Source organism: Neolamprologus brichardi, chromosome 20 (genome assembly GCF_056152115.1).
Source record: "Neolamprologus brichardi isolate AB-2024 chromosome 20, ASM5615211v1, whole genome shotgun sequence".
Classification (NCBI taxonomy): domain Eukaryota; kingdom Metazoa; phylum Chordata; class Actinopteri; order Cichliformes; family Cichlidae; genus Neolamprologus; species Neolamprologus brichardi.
This window is the reverse complement of record NC_142123.1, coordinates 17823139-17850807: the sequence shown is the minus strand read 5'-3', so window position 1 is coordinate 17850807 and position 27669 is coordinate 17823139. Positions and strand designations below refer to the sequence as shown.

The window sequence follows — 27669 nt, the reverse complement described above, 5'->3', positions numbered from 1 at the left end:
AAGAGAAAATGTAAGTTTCTGCAGATGCGAGGAGTGGTCAGCAGAGTCCAACAGGATGCATAGGACTTTCCACACCCTTGGAGCAGCTGCCTGCTGCCTTACTGTTGATTCATAGTAACACCTTTGGTCGTACTGACCACAAAAAGCACAAACGATTCATGAAGCACTTTATTCTACACCATTTTAAGCTTTTTATATCCACCCCACACCAACAACCAATTGAGAATAACCAACTAGTCTAACAAGAATTACTGGATGTGGGAGAAAGCTGAAGTAACTGGAGGTAACCTTCAGGATTTACAAATTTTGGACTTTCACAAATTTTACAATTTGTCCTACTGGTAAATTATGGAGATGGTGAAAAGATAATGGACTCAATGTCCTGTTATCTCTTAAAGATACTGGAAATGATCCTGAATTGTTTGTTATGTCCATCAGGTGACCTGCTTTTGATTGGTAGGGTAAAATGTCAGGTAAAGGTGCACGTACAGCAGCTCATTTTCAGTTAATTATCTGAATTTCTAGTAGCAGAGAACCTTGTTTTCAGTTAAATGAGTGAGACAAGATTCAAATTATAAATATGTTGAATAAATATACACTTTTTGAAAATTATTGTATTTAGCATTTATTTAAAAATGTATAAAAAAAAACACAAACACAAAGACAACAGCAGTAAAAAAAAAAAAAAAAAAAAAAAAAAGGAAAACATGACAAAAGATTTTAACAAAGCTACATTTCATTTTCTTCACATGATTAGAAGCTGAAATTTATTTGGACCTGCACATGTCAAAGGTCATTCATATGAATGGGCGAGTTTCTACTTTACATTTTACTAATCCTTTAGAGACCAGTCATTCTTTCAAACAGGCCGGAAAACTTGTTTGGAAACTCATTCACATCTTTGAGAATCACCACAGCGCACACACCATCATCCCCCTGTGCCAACGTCCTTCTCACTTAAGCATATCTCTGTCTTTCATAATCAGAAAACAGTCTGGTATACACTGAAACAAAGGTGTCTGTCAGCCTTTTCATCGGCCCAGACAACATTATTTAATTAAACAGTAGAATACCCAGGAAGCAAACACAACCCAGTGGCTGGCCCAGTTCAGTTCAGACCACCTCTGGATGGTGTGGATGGCTGTGAAATCCTGAAAACAATAACAAACATGGACGCTGTTAGTCCCTGCACAGCCCAGGAAATCATACACAAGGTACACATGTGCATTAGGAATTTGCATGCTGTCAGCTAAATGTCCACATGCAACCAGAAAAGGTCAAAGGGTCATTCCTTCTCAAATTAAAATGGCCCTGCTGCTCAACTTTCTCCAATGTGCATAAAAAAATATCCTTGGTTTGAACAAATAAATGGTAAATGGACTTATGGCTCTTATATAGCGCTTTTCTATTCTGAGCAATCATAGCACTTTACATTCACCCATTCAGAAATTGTCACTATAGTTGTCTTTTGCAATGTGAAGTTTATTATGAGCATTAGTTGGCTTTAATTTTTTCCCATATTTTAACTAGCCAATACGCAGACATTTTTAATGGGTGTGTCCTAAATTGCAGATTCTGAGACTAGTAAGAATTTCATGCTTTTATCTTTACGTTTTTCAGATTTTAATGTTCAAAAATTGTCCCTGTGAAAAAATAGCCTGAAAATTGTTTGATTGACCATGGTTATATAATGTATGAAAACTTGACTGCAATCATGTTCAACCATTCACCAGGTTTTTAGGAAAATCAGAGTTGGTTGAATGAAAAATATTCTAAAAAAATGTGGTGATTTGAGACACAATTTTCACCACAGAATTCAGTTTAAAGCAATCAGACCATTAAAAATAATGAACGTTCTGCAAACAATTACAATTATGAGAAATATTCAGTGAGAATATTCAGTGTTATTATTGTATGAAAGCTGTCACTTGCTTTATTTCCAAACCGAGACTGGGTATAAATTTGCACTCTGTCATAATATCTTCAACATATACAGGTGGGGTCGGCCCTCATGGTGCTCTTACCTCTTCTACCTCCTGTTCATCAACTCCTGGGTCAAACATGGAGCCTAGGTAAGTGAGATGGAAGATGGCCAGCAAGCTGAAAACCAGGTTCAGCAATATCACCCAATAATCCTATAGACCCCAGAGGAGAGAATAATAGACAAAAGAAAAAATAGAGACAAAAGTTGCATTTTCTCCCTCAATCTACTCAATATTAAGAAATAACAACTTGCTAACAATGACTGTTAGTGTTCTATTCTATGGTTTTCTATGCATCTTTGCTTTGACTACATTGACAGGATAGAATCGTTCTCATGATAAAAAGCTGGTGCCAATCAGATGTTTTTCAGGTGTTTTTTAATGGATCAAAATGTGATGGTGCCTTTCTGTTTTCATGGTTTGGGGCGGAGCCTCCACCGTGTTTCACAGCTGACCTCCTTCCTACATTATGATCACTATTTGAACCAAAAATGTCACATTTGGATTCATCCATTCATCAGTCCTGTTACCACTAATTTTCAGTTTAGTTCTTATGTAACTGTAATCCATGGGCTTTTCATCCCATTTTCCTGGCTGCCTCAGTTTCACTGGGACCATGTCCTGAATGGACACACTGCACATAATGCTGAGACGTGGCAAGTTTTTGGGAATCGCCATGCTGGTGCAAAAAAGACTTCCCAAAGTTTCAGCTAACAACAGCTAACAGTTTTTTGAAACAGGCGTTTGGACTAGAAAGGTTGAAGACTCAAAATAATATAAGTACAAAAGTTCTAGAGTCACATGATTGAGAGTAGCTTGTGCAGACTTAGTGGAGGGCTGTGTGCAAGAATGTGGGCGTGAACCAGGGCAAGGTCAAATAACAGTAAGTTCTCACAGACAGTTGCTGCCTGGATATGAAACTAGATGACGGGAAAATGAAACAGCTAGTGTGTGAGAAGAAAATATTGAGACAGGCAGGTGAAGCACCCAAAATGCAGGAGGAGGAAAGCGACAAGAGGTTGGGACCAACTTGTGTGCCAACCAGGGAGAGCTAAGTCTAGACCAGGGCCCTCCCCAATGGTTTTCTGACCACTCAGATAGCTGATTTTTTAATATTTAAGTTTGTGTACGGCTAAGTTAGGGCACTCTTCCAGAAGTCGGCTACAGCTAACTGCTTGCAGACTGTGAACTGAAGAGATCCATGTACATGTATGGTTTTGAACTGCTTGAGGCAATAAATCTATTGAATTTGAATTGGACTGGTGCTCTCTTTATCGTTATCTCTCTTTATCCTCGAGAAAAAGAACGTGCAACACAGGCTGCTAGTGACATAGAATTTACATACAAGACACAACTTAAAATGAGTCTTCTGTTATGTGGTTCATCTTTTGATTTTGTTGTCTGTTTGTGCTTGAGTGATTCATTAGTCAGTTTCAAATGGCCTAATGACCAAAAAAAAGAAAAAGGATTATTTGGAGTTATTCGGTTACTTTATTGCCCTGTTTATCTTTGTTGTTCTGTGTTGTTTAGCTGTGCAGCACTTTGAAGTCACCTTTTTACACTGCACATTTAAACACAACACAGGTTAACCAAACTTTGTCTCTGCATCTATGTCTGTCTGTTCGTGTCTCTGTGTGTGTCTGTGTGTGTGTTTTGTTTTTCACTGTCTCCATCTGTTAGCTGAGTAGGGATGAAGCTGTACCTTTTTGTGCTGATGGGTGCAGTCAGAGGCACAAGGCCTAGACAGGATACAGGCACTGAAGATAGAAGCAAGCCTCTTTCTCAGAACTGAGGATGACAAAAATAATCAGTTACATTAAATTAAAAAACTTTAAACATGAAAATGTAAAAAAGGAAAATAGGAGGGGTCCACAAATCTGACTTTCTACCATTAAATGAACACAATAGAGCGACACGACGAGTGCTCCAATTACAGAAAAAAAAGCAAAAGAAAAATCAAACATTCCCTCAAACAGACTTTGGATCACAGCTGTCCCCTGCAACATGCAGCATGAAGATTCCCGGACTACTCTGGATGAGTAAAGACAGATAAACAACTAAATTTACACAAGCTTGTTCCTCAATGTGGATCATTATCTGTCGTTTGGATATACTGAGAAAGCAATGTTAATCAAGACCAAATCATATGCAAAGCATTCTGTAATTTATTCAACCTCCTAAAAACACAGCATAAACTGCAGTATAACTAATGCATGAAGGCCAAGTAGAAGGTTCCACTTCACTCAGAAGTCCATACAGCATGTCAGTGTATCCATCCAAACAAAGGTACACTAAAAACACAAATGCATTCTGTTTGGCCAAAGACTAATGACAATGAGTACGGAAGGTGCAGGATAATAGTTCACATACAGGATAAAAGACATGTTATCCCCTCATGTGGTTAGTTTTCCGAAGTGGAAACACCTGTGCGGTACAGATAGAGGGGGAACTCACAGCTGTCGACGACTTTGCCACAAGTTTTAGTCATGGTCATTATGCATATGAAACACAAGACTTTAGATTACGTGTAAGAAATGCACTGATGCCAAGAACTTTTCTGTAATTAACAGAACATAGCACAGTCTGTGCCCTGTTTATTTAATTCTGTGTTACGTTTCAATATGAAATCAATAATATTTGTTTGTTTTTTTCATCTTTCTTTGAAGAGATCAACTGAATTTACAGAGATCAAAGTCAGTGTCCAGTTTGCACGACAGTGCAATAAAAACATTTTTGTCACTAAAATCTAAGAATGACTGTGACAGATAATTGAGGCAGAACTTTTCAGCCCTGTTGACGATCCTTAATAGAAATCTATTAAGCAGTTCTTCAGTGTTTCTGTGTGACCTGGGTCACAACAGATCACATCATGTGTCACTTGTTCCACTTTCAGCAGCGAATCACTCTTCTATGTGAGCACAGAGTTATCCATACCGTGTTCAACATATGTGATGAATCCAAGTGAAAGCAGAACAGCTCCCAGGTGGAAACTGAGACCCTGGAGAAGACAATACAATTAGGTCAAGCAGTAAACTAAGTACAACTAGTGATGTTTGGGGTCCACTTGGGGTACCTGTGGTCATTTTTGATCCAAAATAGCTACAAAGACTTCTATCACCAGTAATTAAACTTTCAGAATATCATTTTAAACAAATACCATATCATATACCAAACACCTCAGTGAAATGTCATAAGGTGGACACTGCCCAAGCCTAGTGACCTGGTTGTTCAGTGAAATGTCACACACAGTGGGTAATAGTGTATGTATTATTGTAGGATCTGCCTTACAATATAAAGCACCTTGAGGCAACTGTTGTTGTGATTTGGTGCTATATAAATAAGACTGAATTGAATTAACAGTGAAGTTTAAGCATGGATTTAGTATACTGTATAGACTCTGGATACAGGTGTTGAAATGTGCATCATCTTACTAACATGCAGTAAGGCGCTGGCTGTGTATGTCACCAGGATAGCTGGAAAAGTTCCCAATTTCATGGCGTTTTTAAAGACATCTGAAAAAGATGGAGAACAAACCACAATGAACTCACTGAAAACAACATTATGACAACATGGTGCTCATACAAGATCACCTGCTGCTCCCTTTACGGCTCATCAGAACGGATCGTCTGCTTCAAACAATCTCTATCATCATCCTCCTCTGTCATACCAGCCCTCTGCATGTCCTCCTACACGATCCATGAATCTTCTCTAAGGTCTTCCTCTTTTCCTTCTGCCCGGCAGCTCCACCACCATCATCATCATCATCATCATCATTTCTTTAACGTAGCCACTCGCCCTCTGAACAGGCACTTCCATCTTCAATTCACAAAACACGCCTGACACTCATCTTCATCCACTCCTCCTCCGCTTTGAACGGTTGATCCCAGAATATTAAACTCCTCTACCTTCACTACCTTTGCTCCTTGCACGTTCCAATTTCCATTTCTCTCCCTCTAATTCACACATGTGTTTTCTTGCTTCTGTTGACTCCCCTCTTCTCTCCAGCACATACCTCCCCTTGCACGCTACTCTGACTACAGATCAGTGTTATCTGCAAACGTCATATCCACACAGACTCCTGCCTGGGCTCATCTGTCAGCCTGTCCATCACCACTGCTGTTAAGGTGAATTGTTAAATATTTGTCATTTTTATGTTTACCATTTGTACATTGTTTTAAGGAATTCTTTCGGTCCTCCCCTCCCCAGATTCTCAAGAATCTGGATGGGGGGCAGTAGTGTTTTAATCACACGAACATCCTTGTGAAGGTCTGTTTGATGTTGGTAAACTTCCTCCCCTTTGTATGGCCTCACTGTGTTATCTAGGGTGTGGGGGAGACTACCCTCTTTATGACTAAGGATGTTCCTCTTGCTTTTATGTTATATAACCCTTTGATCAGCAGCATGCCACACACACACACACACACACACACACACACTCTCACATAACACACACACAGTGCCTTGTCTTTTGTAACCAAGGGGGCTTTACGTGGGGAAGGTACGTGTTGTAAACTATTGTTTATTGTGTGAACGTTGCCAATAAAAGAGAGCGAGAGGGGGCCGTCGGAGAGGTCATTTTGTGATGAGCTGAGATACCGACAAGGCCTCCCTTGCAAGTGAAAAGATCGATCGCTGTTGCCTTGTTTTTCTTTCACAGGAATAAGTTCTGGGATCAGCGGGGTCTGACTTTAGACCCAACAACTGCAAATAAGAAAGGGCTCAGAGCAGATCCCTGACATAATTGCAGCACCACCTTGACTCCATCTGTCACTACTGCACACCCACACATGTCCAGCACCACCCTCACATACTTTTCTATCACTCCTGACTTCCTCATACAATACCACAGTGCCTCCTTTGGTACAACATGACCTGTGTTCTCTGTACTTCTCCAGTGACACTCTAATGCTTTATGCCTCTGTAGATACTCTGCACATCACTCATGTTCTTGAACATAATTTCTCAGGTATCCTCTCACTCTCTAAGATTGTGTTTAACAGTCTCCACTATAGGGCTGCCACAAACGATTATTTTGATAGTCGACTAGTCACCGATTATTTTTGCGATTAGTCAACTAATCATATCATGTATCCGCTTATTGTACCAGCATGCATCGGCTCTTATATAACTATCATTAGCTTACAGCTTTAAGTGTTTAAGGTGTGTGCTAACTAAAAATAAAGACAAGATGATAGTTTATTAAATTTTAATGAAATTTGCAGATTGTTTCGGTAGAGTTTAATTAACTCAGCGGTCTGCTCCTTGCTATCTAAAATATAACAGGACACCGGAGTAAATTCTCGAGCATCTCACACTTCTGATAATCAGCTGTCTGCTTGACGTTTATTCAGCTGTGTAAAAACTATAACTTTAATCTCAGCCAAACCGATTTACTCAGGAACAAATAAAATACTGAAAAAAGCCAAACAATAACATTTTGAAGTTATCTAAGTGACTTATATATCATGTTTAACCTGAGTAGCGAAAAACGGCGGTGGGTTTGAAAACGATTTGCCGGGAGTCCGGTGTTTTCACCGGCTCTAGTTAGCCTAGCCCCCGGCTAGCTATTGAGCTGGTAGGTAACAGACGTCTCCGAAAACGTCGGAGCGCTTTTGAAAATATGTGGTGTCTTGATAAACTGAGCAGATATTTGAAGTTTACACAGATAAATTCTCGCCTGAAAATATGTAAAACGTTTATTTTGTGACCCAGAAAGAGTAATAAGAGTAATATTAAAACTAACTAGCTGCTGCCATTGTTGGAAACTGAGCTGGGCCGCGCTACGAATTCTAGGACACAGTTTCTTTTTCTTCGGGGTTTAACAGCAGCTGGCATCCTTGTACATGCAGTGCTGCCATCTTCTGTTTCAGTCCGTTATTACACTCTTAAATCCTACTACGTATTCCTGCGTCTTTTGGGATCTTACAAAGCTTCAAACGAGGCGTCGACTATTAAATTAGTCGTAGACGATTTTGATAGTCAATGTAATCGTGACTAGTCGACTAATCGTGGCAGCCCTACTCCACTATCTCTTAGACATCGCCATACCTCCACAGGTATGTTGTCTGTATTACTGTAGGGTCTTTACCTTACAGTATACAGTGCGCTGAGGTGACTGTTGTTGTGAGCTGGTGCTATGTAAACTGAATTGAACTGAACTGAATCTGGACCAACCACCTTTGCAGTTTTCATGCTCACGAGCTCAATCTCTCTGCCAATCCACAGGTTCTTTTCTCTTTCCTTAGTGTTGAGCCTCATATTCAACCCTCTAGAAACCTTTTCCACCTCAGGGCTCTAGAGTCGGACCAAATTTTTTGATGGTGCCACTAAAAAAATCTTAGGTTACACTGGTCTAGCTGTTCGAGTGGGGGAAAAAGTCTCCACAACCCTGAAAGTCTCCCTGTGGTCAAGAACAGACACACATTATGCCCCTATTGTGGTATAAACCAATCAGAGATAGTCAGGGGCGGGACCTCTCTGATTGGCCTTGGTCCAGATGTTCCTGTAGTACTTTGTGTGTAAGTTCGAAAGTGCAGGTGCCAGGTGGATAGAGAGAGGTGAGTAGCTTGAATAAAGCGATAACAATTCATTAAATCTGAATCGACTTTTAAATATAAATGTATTTTGCCAGAAACGCCAGAATCTCAGGTTAAAGCTCTCAAAACTATTTCAACAACCGCCAAACAGCAAATGAGAGCAGACAAACGGATTCCACACAATGACATAAACACAGAGCGGACCCGACGCATCAGAATCAGCTTTCTCTTTCTGGGCTTTCTCACCCGACAGCCTGTACACGGACACGCCCTCGGGGCTGAAAGCCGACAGCTCACAGATTCTGATATGTCCTGCTTTGTGTTTACGTCTTTTTTGTGCTAGATTCTGAGCTGCAGGTTTTATCTCTCTCCAACCAAAATTCACTGAACCAGCAGCAAAAGAAGATCCAAACTACGCTTCACATTTCATAAATGTCGTCATTAATCTTCTCTTACTTTTGCTGTTTTGCTTCCACCACGATAAAAATCAAACTTCATTCACAGCTCTCTCTCTCAGTGTACTTCAAGAACAGTTTCCCCATCTCAAATCTCTGTTTTCTGCATTATTCATTCGCTTATTACCCATCAGTCCACTGTTGTTTACAGCGCCGTCAGCCGCTGTCTTCTTCCTTTTTTTTTTTTTAACTTAAATGACCTCAGACAAGAAAGCCTAATTTCTGCTGTTCAATACTGAAGAAATTTATACTTTTTAAAATTATGCAAAATTGCAGAATATTTTTAAGTTTATCTGCTATAAAAAGTTAGGCCAGGAAAATCTCCTTCATGTTTTTCTGTGTTTTATCCTCAGTTACTTTGACAAAAAGCATCAGCTGTGAGCATCACAGCTGATGAGCTGTGATGCTCACACCTCTGATAAAGTCTCACATGTATCAGTATTGATAGATGATGAGAATTATAATATTCCTGAGTGTCTGAGGCAAAACTGAATTGTATCAAATCGGGACCTCGTGAATCGTAATCGAATGGATTATAGAAATCAGTGACGATACCCAGCCCTAGTGAGCAGCCTAGGCCTGACAGAAGTGGATGTAGCTGTGGGTAATGAGAAAAGATGATAAGAACTATTGATAACTTTTTTGTTAAGGCCTGATCTGTTTGAAATTCATAGCCAGTGCTCTGACACGGAGCCATGAACGCTGAACAAGCACAGTGTATCCAAAAACACATTATATACTGCGATAAATGCACGGCCCAAGTGTCCCCTCTACCCACTGCCTCTACCCACTGCTGCAGGCAGCAGCAAAACAGGTCGTCAGAGGAGGCCAATGTGATAATTAAATTTAACACTGCCTACAATATCACCAAAGAGTGCCAACGCATTTTAAGCACAAGCACTTTTTCAGTAACTTATCTTTCTTGTACAAATGTGCTCCAAATAAAGAACTTTGTGTTGACAAGATTGTTAATTAATCATTTACAAATCAATATTGTCTGTATGGACAGCAATTTCCCCCCAAAAGTGCACATGTAAAACTGCTGTGTTAAGCGATGCGGTTGAAAAATGTGGGTGCGCCTAACTTTTGTGCTGGTGGGCATCAAGGTGCACCAGTGCAACCGTGGCAAAAAGTTAGTCTAGAGTCCTGCACCTCTTTTTACTGTACGCTACTCCTGTCTATTGTATTCATGTCATTTTTTCTTTGCCAGCTTCTTTACAGTTCAGCGTTTAACACAATAGTGCCCTGCAGACTGTTCACAAAGCTGAGGGATCTGGGACTTAACAGCCGTCTGTGTGCATGGGTGTTGGACTTCCTCACTGGCAGAACTCAGGTGGTGAGGGTGGGTAGATGCGTCTCTAACAGCATCACCATCAACACAGGAGCACCTCAGGGATGTGTCCTCTCGCCACTGCTCTACTCCCTCTACACTTCAGACTGTGTGGCCACCCACGGCTCCAACACCATTGTGAAGTTTGCTGACGACACAGTGGTGTTGGGTGCCATCTCCAACAACGATGAGGCGGCCTACATGGACGAAGTGAAGAATCTGGCATCATGGTGCCAGGACAACCTCCTCCAGCTGAACGTCGGCAAGACCAAGGAGCTGGTGGTGGACTTCAGAAGGAGTCAGCACAGAGACTACAAGCCCATTATCATCAATGGCGCTCCAGTGGAGAGGGTGCAGTCCTTCAAGTATCTTGGTGTCCACATCTCCTCAGACCTGACATGGTCTGCCCACATTCAGGTCCAGACCAAAAAGGCTAGGCAGCGCCTGTATCACCTACGACAACTGAGGAAGTTCAGGGTCTCTCCAAAGATCCTCAGGATTTTCTATACAGGCGCTGTGGAGAACATCCTCACACAGAACATAATATCGTGGTTTGGGAACAGCTGTGTGAAGGACCAAAAAGCTCTCCAGAGAGTGATCTGTACAGCAGAACGCTGCTGCAGGATTGATCTCCCCCCGCTTCAGGACACCTACACCAGGAGATGCCGGACTAGAGCAGCGCAGATACTGAAGGACCCGTCCCATCCTGGCAACAAACTGTTCCAACTTCTGCAATCTGGTAGAAGGTTCCGCATCATCCGGGCTAGGACAGAGAGACTCAAGAGGAGCTTCTATCCCCAAGCCATCCGGGCCCTAAACACACACACCCGCCCTCTCACATCATCTATAATTGACTGAGACAGGACTCTGTTCCAGACACTCTAAACCCATCAGCACAATGTACATTCCAAATTCCTTTAATTTTAAATATGTTTATATTGTCTATTCTGTAAAATAGTCAGATGTCTATTCATATTAATGTACAGAATTCACCTGCTTGCTGCTACTACTGCACATTCACCCAATGTATATACTCATATATATATATATATATATTATATATATTTATATATATATATATATTTATTTATATATATATTTATTTATATATATATATATATATATATATTATATATATATATATAGTAAGAGAGAGAGAGAGAGAGAGAGAGAGTATATATAGAGTATATATATTATATATATATATACTCTATATATATAATGTTCTTCCTCTACCCCCCCCCCCCCCCCCCCCCCCCCATTTTAGCACATGTTGAGGAGCGTGTCAGGCTACATTTCACTGTGTGTTATACTTGTATAACTAGTATAACTATGCATGTGACAAATAAAGAACCTTGAACCTTGAAATACTCTTCTTTCTCATTCCAGCACAAAGTCTCCTTGTCTACTTCCCAGAGATTCCATCAAATACCTCCTCTGCAGTTTCCCTCAGGACTCCAGCTGTACTTTCTTAGTCATCTGTAACTCTTCACTAACACTCAGAGCCTGTCTTAATCCTCTTAAACCTAGCCAAGGAGTTAACAGAAACCCAGAGAGATATATTAAGAATAATATGTTGTTACTAAAACCTCTAAACGCTCATCACTCAGTAACAGTGTTAGTTAGCAACTCAGTGTTAGTTGTTGTCCCTGCAGTAAGAGGCAGGTCTGTGTTCACTGAGCCTGTGAACAACTCCAGTAAGCAACAAGGAGGTTCAAGTTACACCTTTTAATAAAAGCCAGAGTTAAGCTAACTAAGATCTTGTTTGCTGTTATTTCTGTTAATTAGATATGGTATTTTTCAAAGAAATTAAAAGACAAACATTGATTTTATATATATAGAAACAAATGTAACAATTGACAATACTCTCTGTACTTGTTTATGGTGCCTCTAGTCACCAAAGATGGTTCACATTCTACAGTTTTTTCATTGCTGCAATTCCCTTTCATTGTGTACACACTAGAAGAGCCGTCTGCTTCTGCTTCTGTCGGTTCAACAAATTTTGGCATCCTTAAATTCAACACTCTGGAAAGTTTAACAGACAGAGAAGATTGAGACTTACAGGTTTTAAGCCAGCGAGACATGGGGATGTTCCAGCACGTAACCACCATCACCATGGAGCGAGGGATTTCCACACCGAGAGGCTTCACCACTTTCATATCCCTGCACAGCACGCACGCACACAAACAGAGCTTGTTTTTGTTTTTTTCCACTTTTTAAAAAAATTTTGAATCACAGTCAGATTTCTAATGTGAATCTTCTTGGACTGGCACCAAGTCAGTCTCCGGCAGCATGTCATTCTTTGTGTTGCTACTAGCCTGCCTTGTTATTCCCAGTTGCTTTGTGCAAGACTTTTCTTCCCTTCTTCAGGAATCTTGACTGTTGATTAAACAATTAAACAATTTCCAGGATGAAGAGAGCAGAGCAGCTGATAGCAGATCAGCTAATCGCAGATCAGCTAATCTTACCATCTTGTGTTGTCTTTATCTTCAGTGAATCCTCCTCCGGCCAGCATGCTGGTACCTTCGCTCAAGTGACCCACAAAGTAGTTACTGAAGTGGAAGGACACTGCATTCTCGTAAGCATGCAGCCACCTATGCAACACACCACAATCAAGTCACATACACACATCATCATTAAATAATCTCTGGCTCGCACATGACAAATAATTACAGCAGATCACGTTAAAGCCAAATAACTCGAGCAATCAGACTTCTTTAAGTGCTAGTTCTCACCCAGCAAGTTATTCATTTCCATAAAACGTCAGAGGTGGACTGATTTCTGACTGGACTACTTATCTGCTGATCTCATATTGCTTCCTCTTACGACACTATGATTGATACACCGGCGTCATTTTTTTTCTTCAAGCATGCAGATAATCTAAACAACTCGTACACCTGAGTCACTGTATGTGAGAGCTCTTTATCAAAGCAATGGGAATAAGACAAACCGGAATTAGCCAGCTGCACAAACAGATATGCAAAAATGTTTTGGATAACAGTGTATTCAGTTCATAACTGTAAAAAAGAAAGACTAGCAATGGAGCACAAATACAATAAAAACAGTATTAAAATAGAATAAAACATAATTACTTAATCCATAGTCTAATCATTTAAGGTTTTGATCATAAATGGGGTTAAAAGTCATACATCACAGATCAAATAACAATTACAAATACAGACACACATATCTATCGAGTGTCTGTCGAGATTGTTCTCATGACCAAGATGTTATGATATTTTTGACTTACTGTGTGACATTTGTTCCCGTTTATAATCTAAACCTTCTAAGATTAGACTCCTCAGTAAACACTAAACTGGCTGTCTTCTCATCAGAGCTCCTCATCACATTCTGTCCGATATTTTCCTGGGAAAGTATCCCTACTTTGCACCATTCTGTTGATTAAATCGGCCCTATTGAGTTTAATATAAGAAACAGTGCGTCATTTTTTCACTTTTTATTTTCACAGCTGCCAAATTTCATCTGTCTCTGTTAAACACTTGTGTGTCATGCCTTCATTTCAGTGTCTAAAATCACCAGAAGGAAGACTCTCAAGTCATACTAATTAAAACCAGTGCAGATGCATATTAGCTTCTAATCTTCTGTATAACAAACTGAAGATATACTGTTATGTGTGTGAGAAGACAAAGACTACAGTGCCAATTACAAGAAGTGAGAAAAGTATGACACTACACTATGATACCATCATCAGAACATGACTAAATAGTTTCTATACTTGGGAATTTGAACAAATGTTAATACTTGGGGCAAATTCTTACCTTTCTCAAATGTATCTTGGAAGCAGAGAAAGAAAGACAGACAGTATAGTGTCAAAGCAGTGTAGTAGCAGGAACAGTGCTCTGGGTGTAAAAAGAGCAACGATTGAATTAAAATCTCTTACTTCTTTGTGACAGAGTTTCCATGGATCGGGATGAACCACGGGAAAAGGTATGGGGCAATACAGGTGGAGATTAGCAAACAGATCTGACTCTTCACTAGACTGCCGCTGGAGGTACGCAGCCACAACCAGCTCTGAAACCCAAATCCATCATTACCATCACAGTGCCATACAAGACTAGAAAGCATGCAGATTAAGGTAGAACTGGCAGTTACTCACAAGTTTTGTGCCTTCAATAGCATTCTTATAACTGGAGAAGCTGATCCAAGGGCCAAAGACGGCAGTACCCACAAAGAAAATATAGCCCAGGAACTCAGTTGGCGAGGGCAGGCTGCTCAGAGCACCTCTGTCCAAGTCAAAGGCCACAGAAATGGCCTTCATGGCCACCACCATCTGAGAGCCTCAAAGAGACACAAAAACAAAGTAATTTGTTACCATTACAGGATACTACATTCACATTTTATGAGGAATCACTTCCTCATAGAAGTCACTATTATAAGCTAACATAGTCTGAATATAATCTTATTAAGAGTAAATCTCAAAGGTTTCTGCTGTGAGGCTTGACCCAACTTTTATACATTATATATGTATATATATGACCAATATACTATAGTTCACAATGGTCGTTTTTTCAGTCTATGAGCTGCATCATATATGTGCTGTCAAGTCTTTCTAACATGTTGGATCTGAGCTTTCATTTGCTGTATAGGTATTAGGGGCATGAATGCCATGGTAATTTATCAAACTGTTCTTTTTCCAAGGTAGAGTCTAAAGCATACAACTTTAATTACTTTAAAAACAACAACTGGGTGCACAAGTTTTATTATAAATTAATCAGGATTTTCTCTAATCTACACCAGGTTGAAAGTATACATACATCTGCACTAATACTTGGACCTCAACCAGATGCTTTTTCTCATTAATAAGCTTCTGGTTAACTGGTTGATTTCCTGGAATGGACCCTGATTTTAAGCACCCAATTTGGTCAGCAGTGGTTTTTACCATGGATGCTATGTTTTTTTCCCATTTTTGTTCATATTGCTAAATCAGAAACACCAACCTTAAGTGAGGTCCTGCAAAAGCCTCCTGGAAGAGTCATCGATACAGTCTTGGAGTAATTTTGGTAGGCACCGCACCAATTTCTCTGTGGCTCACTGGAGTCCTAAAGCTTTAGACATGTAACCCTTTCCATACTGACTTTGTTTCTCAGCTGTTTCATTACATCGTAGCAGGAAATATTGCTTTTTGAGATCTTTTATCCTCCTTCACATTTTCAGACAAGTCCTATTTATTAAGTGACGTCTTGACTTAGCAGATGTGGCTGTAATCAGACATTCTGCATTTACTCAGGCTTTGTCTAATATTAAAAATGTGTTTGATGATATGAAACCTAGGGAAAAATGTTTTCACAGCATTTAGCCTATATCCATTTTAAACCCTGTGTGGACTAGAGGAAGTCATACTTATTCCCCAAATTCTTGTTTTTTTATGTTATTAAAGATCTATGCTATACAGCTTCCAACCTGGAAAAGGGAGTTTAAAGAAATAATTTAAAGACATAAATTACAATGATACTCATGCCCATGATGACTGGGTGTAAATATAATAATAATAATAAGAAGAAGAATATATTTAATTTGTTGCCATACAAGGTTGCCGTACAGGGAACAAAAGATAAACAGTACAAAGGCTAAAATAAACCTTTAAATGTTTCTCCAAGACACAAAATGAAAATTGCAAAAAAAAATTACAGAAGATTAACTAGGAACAAAAAAAAATTTGATGTAATATTTACCTCTTATTTTGTGCCAGGTCACCGTGTCAATTAAATGCAACTCTCTAAAAAGAAGGGGCAGAAAGGTAACATGATAAGCCATCAATGCTGCTCTAGAAGCTGGACAGTGCAGCACTAAAGGAAATGAATTACTAAATTATTATAGGAATTGCAGCTCCTAGATAGACATGTACAACTGCTCTATTTGTCTCTAAGTTTAGGCATGAGAACTCAGACTGCAACTGTACTTTTTCATCATTGACAACTGCTTTAAATAATGATGGTGTATTAAAAACCAAGACTATATTAAGACTAGATTTAGCTGGAACACATCCAGTTTACAAGGATATACTTATTAAAATGAAATAAAATCTCACCACAAGGCAAACTTTATCTGCTCTACAATGTTTCAACAGATAGATCAATTATTACCTGTGTAGTGTTGTGATCTCTGTAATCGAATATTATGGTGAACAGTACTGAACACTGCACTGAGGTCTAAAAGGACAAGCACAGAGAGGAGTCCACTGTCACGGGCCATGAGAAGATCATTTGCAACCTTCACTAAAGCTGTTTCTGTGCTGTGGTGCATCAAAATGCTGAATTAAAGTCTTCATATAAATCATTCCTCTGCAGATGCTCTCTTAGCTGTTTGACAACTAACCTTTCAACAATGTTTTTAGCTAAAGGGAAGGTTAACATGAAAACATTTCCAAACACACTGACCTCAAATGTTTGGATTTAGCTGGACCCTAAGATAAGACACGGCCTAAGACTGCAAGACTCTTTCTTTTCACAACTCTACTGTAAGAGTGACGTTCACGTTAACATTAGCTGCAGGTTCTTCTTAACAAAAAGCAGCACTTGAGCCTTCTGAGCTGTCTGCTTGGTTCTCCTTTTATCGATAGCGAGTCTCCCGGTTTGTACACTTGTTGTAGGTGCACACAGAAATATGGCTGCTGCAGAAACCAGATCTAGGTTGGTTGACTTGCCTGTACAGGAGTGCACTGTCTGAGTGCACACTTATTATATACAGGCAGGGGTGGGACTTTACTTTGATGGACAGACCATGCAGCCAATCACATTCAAAGACATTATGTGAAAGAAGGAAGGGGGCAGATGTTCAAAAGACAATAAGTGTGTTGGTACAGGCCAGGTACACAGAGAGATTTAAATGCAAGCATGTTGAGAAAAAATGAAGAAACAAGTGAAAACGTGAAATCTGTAGCATCTGGATGCATTTCAGTGATAACCTCAAACCTGAGTGTAGAATTTATAAAATTAGGTCCTAGCTGAAGTGATACCCACTTTTATTTTCAGCAATTTTCCATTATGAAGGACAAAAAGTTTCAAACTTGTAAAGGACTTAAACCTCGTGTAAACCCAGTAGCAGTAGTAAATGTATAAAATGCGTAAATATAGTGTATAAAAGTAAGGTTTTATGAAAACAGAATAAAAAACTTGCTACCTTGAAAAAGACTAAATTCACAGTTCAGTATTGAATATTACATAAAATAAACTATATAAAAGTGTCTGCAGAAATATGTAGCACAGAGCCATGGCTCAGTGTCTAAGTGTCTAAATAAATGTGTGCATGATGCCATTAAAATTCTTAACTTGGTTGATCTGCTGCTCACCACAAACAAGCAGATATTTTTGACTGTTAACTGTATTTTCACAAGTCTCACAGCGTTTCCTACTGACTTGTTATAATTGCTGGCGGTGTCTTGTAAATAGTGTTGGACGTAATGCCAATCAGTAATGCATAGGGATGGAAATAGATTTTAAAAAAATTAGCAATTCCAGTTCCATAATCACTTATCGATTCTCACTGACTCTGTTTTGAGAGTAACTACCATTACGAAGCATCAATAAAAAAGACATTTGTGCAAACTAATTGCACAGCTGTAGGTCAAAAAAAAAAAAGTTATTCAAAAAAGTAATTATTTTACATATTAAATAGAACACTTTTATTAAAAGCTTTACTGCAGAACAATCGGCGGTGGATGGAGCAGCTACAAAGTTTGTTTTTCTTCACGTCAGAGTTTGTTAATCAGGTGCTTGGATGAAGGACTCCCGATAGTGTTTCCCAGTAAAGGTTTTAATGGTGATCACAGGAACAGCACTGCTGTTTTGGATTAGATCACGTTTTGTTTCACTCAACCTGAGCTCAGTAACGGCTCCGTCTCTTTGCTCTTTGTGGTGTGTAAACAGACTCCGGCTCCATGTTTAACTGTGCCAGGAACGTCATCACTGCTACTGTTGTGTTATCAGTCTGTTTGCCGAAAACTGCGGGCTGCGTGGGCTCAATGTTGTCAGACTTTTTGTTCACACGCTGCTCCTAAATACATTTCCATTGCAGGTCTATTTTTAGTTGCTAATGTGGGTGAAACACTCGTGTTTACATTGTTAAAGACATCGGCGCTACAGAGCCGTGCATTACACAAAGGAAAGAATTTGTTTGTTTACAATTTTTTGTAATCAAAGTGCACCCAGGACAGAAGCAACACATTATGCTGCTAAAACACCTTCAGCTCTTTGCAAGCATCTGCACAAACAGCATGGGTAGCTGAGGAATAGAGCAGGTGATCTACTAATTGGAAGGTTGGTGGTTCCATCCCTGCTCCAGTCTGCATGCCAAAAGAAAAGACACTAACCCTCTCCAATGCACTTACGCGTAGAAAAATCTTGTATAAAGTGTAGAGGTAGAGTAGAAAAGCAGTCCATTTATCAAGCTGAGTGAATGCCAACCCCAGCCCAGCCAGCCATGAACTTCACCAGGTAACAAACTGATGATCAGTCAGGTTGCAATCTCTGTTTCTACTGGCTCATTTTTCTAAAGTAGCATCACCGTGCTGATCACTTTAAAATCTTTCGGTGCTGTTGGCTTCCTGTTCATACCCAAATACTGTATCCTCATTAGGATAGGGATTTGTGTTTGTGTGGGTCTGTAGCCCAAGGTGTATACAGTTACATGGTAATTATGCCCATATGGAAAGGATATATATAAATCTTATAAAGTTTGTATCTGTCTTGTGTGAAATTTGTATGAAAAGCATAAAAGAGTGAAAACAGATATAAGATCCCTTGAAAAATTATATAAATGAAACTTGTATGTTTTGGATACTTACTAAAACAATATATGAAAGTAATGAGAAAGCGGCCACTTTCATGAGTAAATCATATAAGCCTCATATGATTCACTATATGAAGTAAGCCACATCTTATGCAAGTCTTTTATAAGTTTTTTCTATTTCTTTTCCATATGGGTGTGACATGCGTTTCAGGTCATTCTAAAGAGAATTGAGAAATCAATGTAACAAGTAGTGTAGCAAATTACTTTCTCCGACAAGTAATTAAGTAACATACTGTATTACTTTTAAGAACACACTGAGCTACACATATCAGTTCTTACATTTAAAGTGGGAACGCTCTCCAACCATTCAGAGTAATTCAGTTCAATTCAATGTAATTCAATTCTATTTAAAATGTCAATAAAGGGCTATTCTATTCATACAGCGTCAAATCACAACAACAGTTGCCTCAAGGACCTGAACTTGCATACAGTGGCTTGCAAAAGTATTCGGCCCCCTTGAACTTTTCCAAACATGTGAAGAAGGTGCTCTGGTCAGATAAGACCAAAATGGAACTTTTTGGCCAAAATGCAAAACACTATGTGTGGCGGAAAACTAACACTGCACATCACTCTGAACACACCATCCCCACTGTCAAATATGGTGGTGGCAGCATCATGCTATGGGGGTGCTTCTCTTCAGCAGGGACAGGGAAGCTGGTCAGAGTTGATGGGAAGATGGATGGAGCCAAATACAGGGCAATCTTGGAAGAAAACCTCTTGGAATCTGCAAAAGACTTGAGACTGGGGCGGAGGTTCACCTTCCAGCAGGACAACGACCCTAAACATAAAGCCAGGGCAACAATGGAATGGTTTAAAACAAAACATATCCATGTGTTAGAATGGCCCAGTCAAAGTCCAGATCTAAATCCAATCGAGAATCTGTGGCAAGATCTGAAAACTGCTGTTCACAAACGCTGTCCATCTAATCTGACTGAGCTGGAGCTGTTTTGCAAAGAAGAATGGGCAAGGATTTCAGTCTGTAGATGTGCAAAGCTGGTAGAGACATACCCTAAAAGACTGACAGCTGTAATTGCAGCAAAAGGTGGTTCTACAAAGTATTGACTCAGGGGGCTGAATAATTACGCACACCCCACTTTGCAGTTATTTATTTGTAAAAAATGTTTGGAATCATGTATGATTTTCGTTCCACTTCTCACGTGTACACCACTTTGTATTGGCCTTTCACGTAGAATTCCAATCAAATTGATTCATGTTTGTGGCTGTAATGTGACAAAATGTGGAAAAGTTCAAGGGGGCCGAATACTTTTGCAAGCCACTGTACTTGCTTGTACGTATCTGGGACAGGCATTTTGCTGATGAAATGCTGCTTTGGCAGCACATAGCGCAGCTCCGTTAAGTTTTGTGAAGCATTTTTGCAATTTTTAATGCATCAGACATTTTTATTTCTTAGCCCAGGACAGGCTCAGTATTGGGCTTCTTGGCTAGGTTGTGTTAGCATGATAACACAACCTAGTATCAGTATTGGGATACTGTACATCCCTGGTCAGGATGAGATTCAGAGTGTGATTAAAACAATCAGTGGGATCATGTACACTTTGAGAGAGGCCAATCAACTCTAATGAAAAAAGTAACATGTTGCATTGACTTTCATTTTCAGCATCTACATGGATGCTAAAAATTGCCCACAATAATTATAAGAAATCTGAGTACAGGCCAGGAGGACCATAGATGACAGCAAAATTGTTTTTTGACTTTTTGCATTAGAGTCAGGCTTTTAAAAAAAAAATCTAACTAAATCTAACTCTGTCTGGGTCTCTGATAAAGCCATCTTATAACAGGGGGTAGCCATTATTTTGTACATATTCTATCAGTGTTTAAGAGTATGGATTAAAAGCAGTTCATCTTGATAACATATGTCCCCTTATTGGTATGTGAAGTCAGAGGACACGCAAGAAGAACACAGCAAGAAAACAATCACCTGGATTATTTTCAGACTATTACATGGAAAAGTTGAGAAAAAAAAAACATCTTCAACTGACTGAAATTCTGTACAGCTTGGGCCTGTTTATTTGGATTGAAATGGCTGTATTAGGCTCCATGTAAATGTAATTGCAGGCTCAGCCAGCACTGTGAGATAACAGCTACAATCTTCTTGCCTTCTAAAAAATGTTTAATTTCATGATGTACCACATATTTCTTCTATTATTACATAATCTTCTTCATTAGTGACATCTTACTGATGCTATTTATTTTGTTACAGAACTTTGGGCCCCATTACAAAGTTGAAGGTTCAGTCAGGGAAAGGTCTGCATCACTTTGAGATCATTGTCCAACTTGAGCTGTCAGACAGACAGCCTAACATATGACTCTAGAATACTTGAGTATTGTGTGCTCATGTATTATGTTTGGTTTTCTCCAAATGTGACACTGTGCGTTGTGGCCAGACGTCTGCACTTTGGTCTCATCGGCCCAAAAGATGTCGTCGAAGTCTTGTGATTTGTTCAGATGCAATTGTACAATCCTAATCCATGCTGCAATGTTCTTTTTAGAGAGAAGAGGATTTTTTCCTGGCAAACCTTCCCAACAAGCCACACTTGTTCAGTATTTCTCTAATTGTACTGTCGAGAACTTTAACAGTTAAGGTGTTTGCACACCAAGTGTGATGAAAAAAAAACCCTGTGAAATCCTGCAGTCCTGAACATGCAGCCTGTAGAGCAGCAGAGTCGTCTGCACTTCCTGAGCACTTCAGGCCTGAGCCTAACTGAATTTTGCTAGGACCGTCCACTCCTGGAAAGACTGTGACACTTGTTAAGAGCACTTGATTGGCATCAACTGACGACAACTTAATTTAATTACTATCTTATTTATCAATTTGTATGGAAGTTCTAACCCTTACTGCTTTCATACTAATTATGAGAACTCTGTTGATTACTTCCAACCCCTTCTGTCTGCATAAAAGCAGTGCTGGAACACACTGTGGTACCATACCCTCATGAGCCTCAGTTGAACAGTGTTGTACTGCAGAAGGTAGTGTGATGGTGCAAGAATGGAGAGGAAAAAGGTGATTAACAATGGAAGAGAGACAGACCATCATAACACTTATAAATGTCGGTCTGTCCTACAGAGAAACTGCAAAGAAAGTCAAGGTGTCAGTGAGTACAGTTTCCTTCAGCATCGAAAGGCTCAGAAACTGTGACAGGAAGAGGTCTGCAGACCCAAAGACACGACTGAATCAGAGGCCAAGTTACCAGCTGTGTGATAGGCGGCTGACAGGACAACAGCTTCAAGCACAGCTAATTGTAATCATAGTAAGCAAGTCTCAGTTTCAACTGTGAAGAAAAGACTTTGAGCTGCAGGTTTGACAGGACGAGTTGCAGCAAGAAAGCCAGACGTCAGAATAAGACAAAGAGGCTTGGCTGGGACATGAAACACCACCATTGGACTACTGAAGACTGGAAGAAGGTATTATGGACTGATGGAACAACATTTGAAATCTTCGGTTCATCACACAGGATCTTTGTGTGTGGCATCAACGGTCAAACATGGAGGAGGAAGTGTGATGGTCTGGGGCTGTTTTACTGGATCCAGGGCCAGTGACTTGTAAAGAGTGAGAGGCTCCCTGAACCAAAACCACAGCACTGTGCAGCACCATTCATGACCCTCTTGTATGCACCTAGTTGGTCAGGGGTTCATCCTACAGCAAGATAGTGACCCAAAACACAAGTCCAAGCTGTGCCAGAACTACCTCAGGAACAAAGAACAAGATGGTGAGCTTGAAAACATGGAGTGTCCAGCACAGTCTCCAGAATTAAACCCTACCGAGCTGGTTTGGGATGAACTGGACAGAAGAGTTTCCAGCTGTAATTGCTTTTTTGTACTTTGCTTTCATTACAGAGTGCAATGAGACATTAAACAGCGTAATATTTAATTTAAAAAAACTGGAAAAAATTAGTGTGTTCTAAAACTTGACTGGTATTGTATCTGACACTGGTTTGGAAGGTAAGCAAAACTCTTTGTTATAAAAAAGCTTTCAAAATAAGGAGCAGCCAACAGGTTACCGAGCGTTAGCCTCCAGAGGAGTGCCCTACTGTCTACTGCCAGCCTTTTCTCTGTGCAAATGTTTAGAAAACACTGAGGAGCAATTTTCCTGGTACAAAAGTGTTTTTGTCTGCATTTCTCACCCTGTTAGGATATAGATAAGGACGACACCTGAGACGAAGAGGCCGTGGCTACTCGAGTGTCGGCAGAGCAGCAGAATGAAGTAACAGAGCGCAGTGAGCAGCAGAATCCACTGCATGTGCTGCTCAAAGAACAGGAAGAGGCCAAACATCCCAGCCAGCGCTGACACTACATGTTTCACAGTAGACACCACACCTGAGGAAGCAAAGCAGGACACACTTAGAAACGTAATCACAAGTAGCCTGTTGTTGTTGCAGACACTTAGACTGCAGAGCATAATAAAGTTAAACATGGTCCTCATCCACAAGGTTTTAATTTTTAATATTTTAAAATAATTTTTAATAGCTAGTCTGAGGCTCTAAACAAATCAAAACAGCAATAAGCTTATTTCTGACTAATGCTGAATATATATATATATGTATCATCTCACTCAATGTTTTTTCTTTATTTTTATTACTTTTGACATTGTAGATACAAACTGAAGACATCATATATATGAAGCAAGATATATGGAATTATGTAGCAAAAAAAAACCCTGATAAATAATTCTAGATATTTTTTATATCACAGATTCCTTAAAGTAGCCGCCCTTTGCTGTGTTGACAGTGCTGCAAACCCTCAGCCTTCTCTCAGTGAGCTTCATGATGTCGTCACCTGACATGGTTTCACTTCACAGGTGTGCCTGTCAGGGTTCATTTGTTGCCTTCTTAATGGGGTTGGGACCATCAGTTGTGTTGTGCAGCAGTCAGGTTGACAACTGTTAGAATTCATATTATGGCAAGAACCAATCAGCTAAGTAAAGAGAAACAACAGTCCATCATTACTTTAAGAACTGAAGGTCAGTCAGTCTGGAAAATTGCAAAAGTGTTGATTGTGTCCCCAAGTGCAGTTGCAAAAACCACCAAAACTGGCTTAAATGAGGACTGTCCCATGAAAGGAAGACCCAGAGTCCCCTTTGCTGCTGAGGATAAATTCATCTGAGTCACCAGTCTCAGAAACCACAAGTTAACAGCAGCTCAGATTAGAGCCCAGATAAAATAAGGAGAGTGATGGAGTGCACCAGATGGCCCGACCTAAACCCAGTGGAGATGATTTGGGATAAGATGGGCCGCAGAGTGAAGGCAAAAGGACCAACAAGTGCTCAGCATCTCTGGGAAATCCTTTAAGACTGTTGTTAAACCATTTCAGGAGGTGACCTCATGAAGCTCATGGAGAGAACGCCAAGAGTGTTTAAAGCAGTAATCAAAGCAAAGGGTGGAAAATATTGAGGAATCTAAAATATAAAACATGTTTTAAGTTATTTACACATGTGTTCATTCATAGTTTTGATTCCATCAGTGAGAATCTAAAATGTAAATAGTCATGAAAATAAAGAAAAAACCATTAAAAAGGAAGGTGTGTCAAACTTTTATATGCACACACACAGACACACAGACACACACTCGTGTGAAATAAGTGACTATTCCCCTGTCATTACCCTTAACTGGTTTACTGTATTTACTTGTATGGATGAAGATGTTTACATTGGCACTTGTGTTTTTGTTCCTCTCAGTGTGTCAAAAAGTCTGGAATATTTAGAAAACTACTTGTCATATGATGATGACATTTTACAGAGAACATGTGAAACATACATGTCCAAACTTTAAACCATAACATTTTCAGCCAAATCACAGGTGGCTGAGCAGAAGATGTTCTGCAGCTCTGACTACCCATTTGCGTCCAGCGATAACTGTAATCAGCAGCTGGAACGTGTGCTCCTGTGCAGCGAGTGAAGCTCACCCAGTGTGAAACAGAGTCTGCAGAGCAGGCAGAGTAGCAACAGCCTCCACACCTGCTGGAGGCCTTGCTGGACTGTAATGAGACCGCAACTCTCAACCAGCTCCTGCCACACCTCCAACCTGCTGGGAATGTCCATCCTGCACACACAGACAGACACAACACTGCAATATCACAATATGTTCACAAAGGTCAAAGAGTCCGAGTGCTGTTTTCAGTGCTTGGCTGTAATGTTTCTATAGGCTTTACACAAAAACTGCACATGCGCATTAACAAAATGGATGGATGGAGGAAAAAGTAGGTTTTTTGTTTGGTTGTTTTTTTTTTTTTAACATGATGACTTTTAATCTGATTAGGAAAACATTCTTTCTGTAAGATTAGTCTAATAAATTTGTTGGAGATTTTTCTGTCACTAAATTCGATATTTTTAATGTGGAGCCACCTCAGACCAGGAGAATGTTTGACTGCAGCAAATCTTCCCTAACCAAGCTTTAACAACATCAGGTGACATGGGCAAAGAAAATATTGGCTTGATAAGCCTAGACAGACTTTCTATTTTAGTTTGTAGGATTCGACCAAAAACAGTGATATCTCTTTGCAACTGTTGGCATTTTTCTATATTATTCATAATATTCTTCTCCTTGGACACTGCTTTATCTTTAGAAATATCCCCAAATATTTCACTTACATTTTTAACCTTTACGTTATACAATGGCTGCAGAGTTAAGATTTCATCCATCCATCCATTCGCTTCCGCTTATCCTTTTCAGGGTCGCGGGGGGCGCTGGAACCTATCCCAGCTGTCATAGAGCGATAGGCGGGGTACACCCTGGACAGGTCGCCAGTCTGTCGCAGGGCTAAAACACAGAGACAGACAACCATTCGCACTCACATTCACTCCTGCATTTATCTATATTTAACTGTAACCCTAAAGCTTTAAAACAGTGTTTATAGTTCTTAATGATGCTGAAATTTGATTTGTTTTCTTTTTTTAAATAGTATCATCAGCCAACTGACTTCCCGTTACATTAATCCCGTCTACTTCGCTGTTTGCAATGAAAAAACATAACATCTAAAAAATAAAATAACTCTTCTTTCATTTAATAAATCACTCCAGACAATCAGATCCTAAACGAGTCGTATGCTATTATGTATTGTGTATGTCTCTTTTTAAGCTCTTTTTATTCTGGCAGCAATCGATACGGCAAGAATTTGATAATCTGCGTTTAACAGTGTAATTGGCCTTTAATTATTTAAAAGGCCAGGTTTAGGAACTTCTCCAGGTTTATGAATTAAAGTAATCAGTCCTGGTTTCGTTGGGAGCTTCTTTCTCTCTGCAAAAAGAAATGTCTCCACACATTAAGCTTCTTAGATCTTTCCAAAGAAATCGATCAAAATGAGCCGTGAGCCCATCTGCACATGGAAAAGTATTTAAGACCATCTTGGAGTGAGAAAAAAGAAGTGAGTGAGCTTGATGGTTAAGAATGACACGATGGTTCTGACTTTATCATCCACGAAGGTTACTGACTACTGTGCTTTATGTGACAGTGATGACAATCGGCCGCACGCACTGCACCCTCGCCGAAAGTTACTCCAAAGCGACCGTTTCATTACTGGATCATCCGAAGGTCCACGGAGACTGCACTAAGAAACTGGCCTACAGGAGCTAGCCGCACACGTCATCCAGCAACAACTAGCTTTCATGTTCACTTACCTCCGTTAGCTCTGCTGCACCAACCTTTCCCACACGTAATAACAATTTGAGGTGGCCTGCAGGTGGCGCTAGCTCTGCTAAATCAATTCCAGCAATCCGGTTCGGAAGGTCAGAGAGCGGGCTCACCTGAACTGTTGAAGCACAGCCAAAGACCACAGATCCAGGTCCAACCAGCTGGTGCACGGAAACAGCTCCGCTACTCTTCTTCGTCTTCCACACTTTTCTACTCATTCCCGTCTTCCAAACCGTTCCTTCACTGCCCCCTGCTGGTTTTACGGCAGCTTCTTCAATGCGTATCCTCCGTTTCTCTCAGCGGCTCTTCCAGTCGAAGACACGTGACCAGAGGAGGCAGCAGGCATTTAACCAAGCTAGGAAGCAGTCTCTCCAGACCACGCAAACAACTAGAGAAATAAGAGCTACAGTCATACGTCTGTGTAAATGTTCAAGTGAAATACAAATGTGTGAAAATGGAGCACAAAGCCAACACATTTGTTCTTTCTTCATTTTTTTTGAACTGCTGCCCTGTTTGCAACATTATTTAAACCTATTTCATTTCAGCTGAAATAGTTCCAAATATTTCTTTTTGGGTTTTTAATCTCATATGATGTATGAGATCATACTATAAAGTAACCCTGCCATTCCACATTCAAGTATAAAACCGCCGTACTTTCAGTCTGCTTCACTGTGAACAGCAGCTGTTACTAGCTCATCTGTCTGTAATATGCACAATTACAATACTGTGCAAAGGTTTTGAGTCACCTCTCATTTCTTTCCATTTTGCTTTCCAGGAGCCAGATATTCAAAAATCAAAAAATCAACATTTTCACATATGCTTTTTTTATTTGTTTGTTCAATCATTATTTCTGACCTATCAATCATTCCAGCATCAAAAGACACACTTACACCCACTCCTACCCAACATACACAC

The 27669-nt window shown here is 39.9% G+C and overlaps 1 protein-coding gene across 2 annotated transcripts; it reads right to left on the bottom strand.

The window, feature by feature from the left end:
• Positions 1-691: 691 nt before the first annotated feature.
• On the bottom strand, positions 692-26946 carry LOC102790723 (protein-serine O-palmitoleoyltransferase porcupine-like). 2 transcript variants are annotated; one of them, XM_006807163.3, is made up of 13 exons: positions 26868-26946; positions 25031-25167; positions 23254-23446; positions 15997-16040; positions 14421-14602; positions 14205-14335; positions 12772-12897; positions 12366-12466; positions 5418-5494; positions 4917-4980; positions 3685-3770; positions 2025-2135; positions 692-1151 (listed from the first exon to the last, which is right to left on the bottom strand). In XM_006807163.3, the coding sequence occupies exons 2-13, from the start codon at positions 25164-25166 to the stop codon at positions 1050-1052; spliced, it is 1353 nt and encodes a 450-aa protein (XP_006807226.2). In that variant the 5' UTR covers position 25167; positions 26868-26946; the 3' UTR covers positions 692-1049. The 2 variants fall into 2 exon arrangements, with proteins under 2 accessions (XP_006807226.2, XP_006807225.2); XM_006807162.3 differs by having other exon boundaries at positions 26742-26933.
• Between the last annotated feature and the right edge of the window lie 723 nt (positions 26947-27669).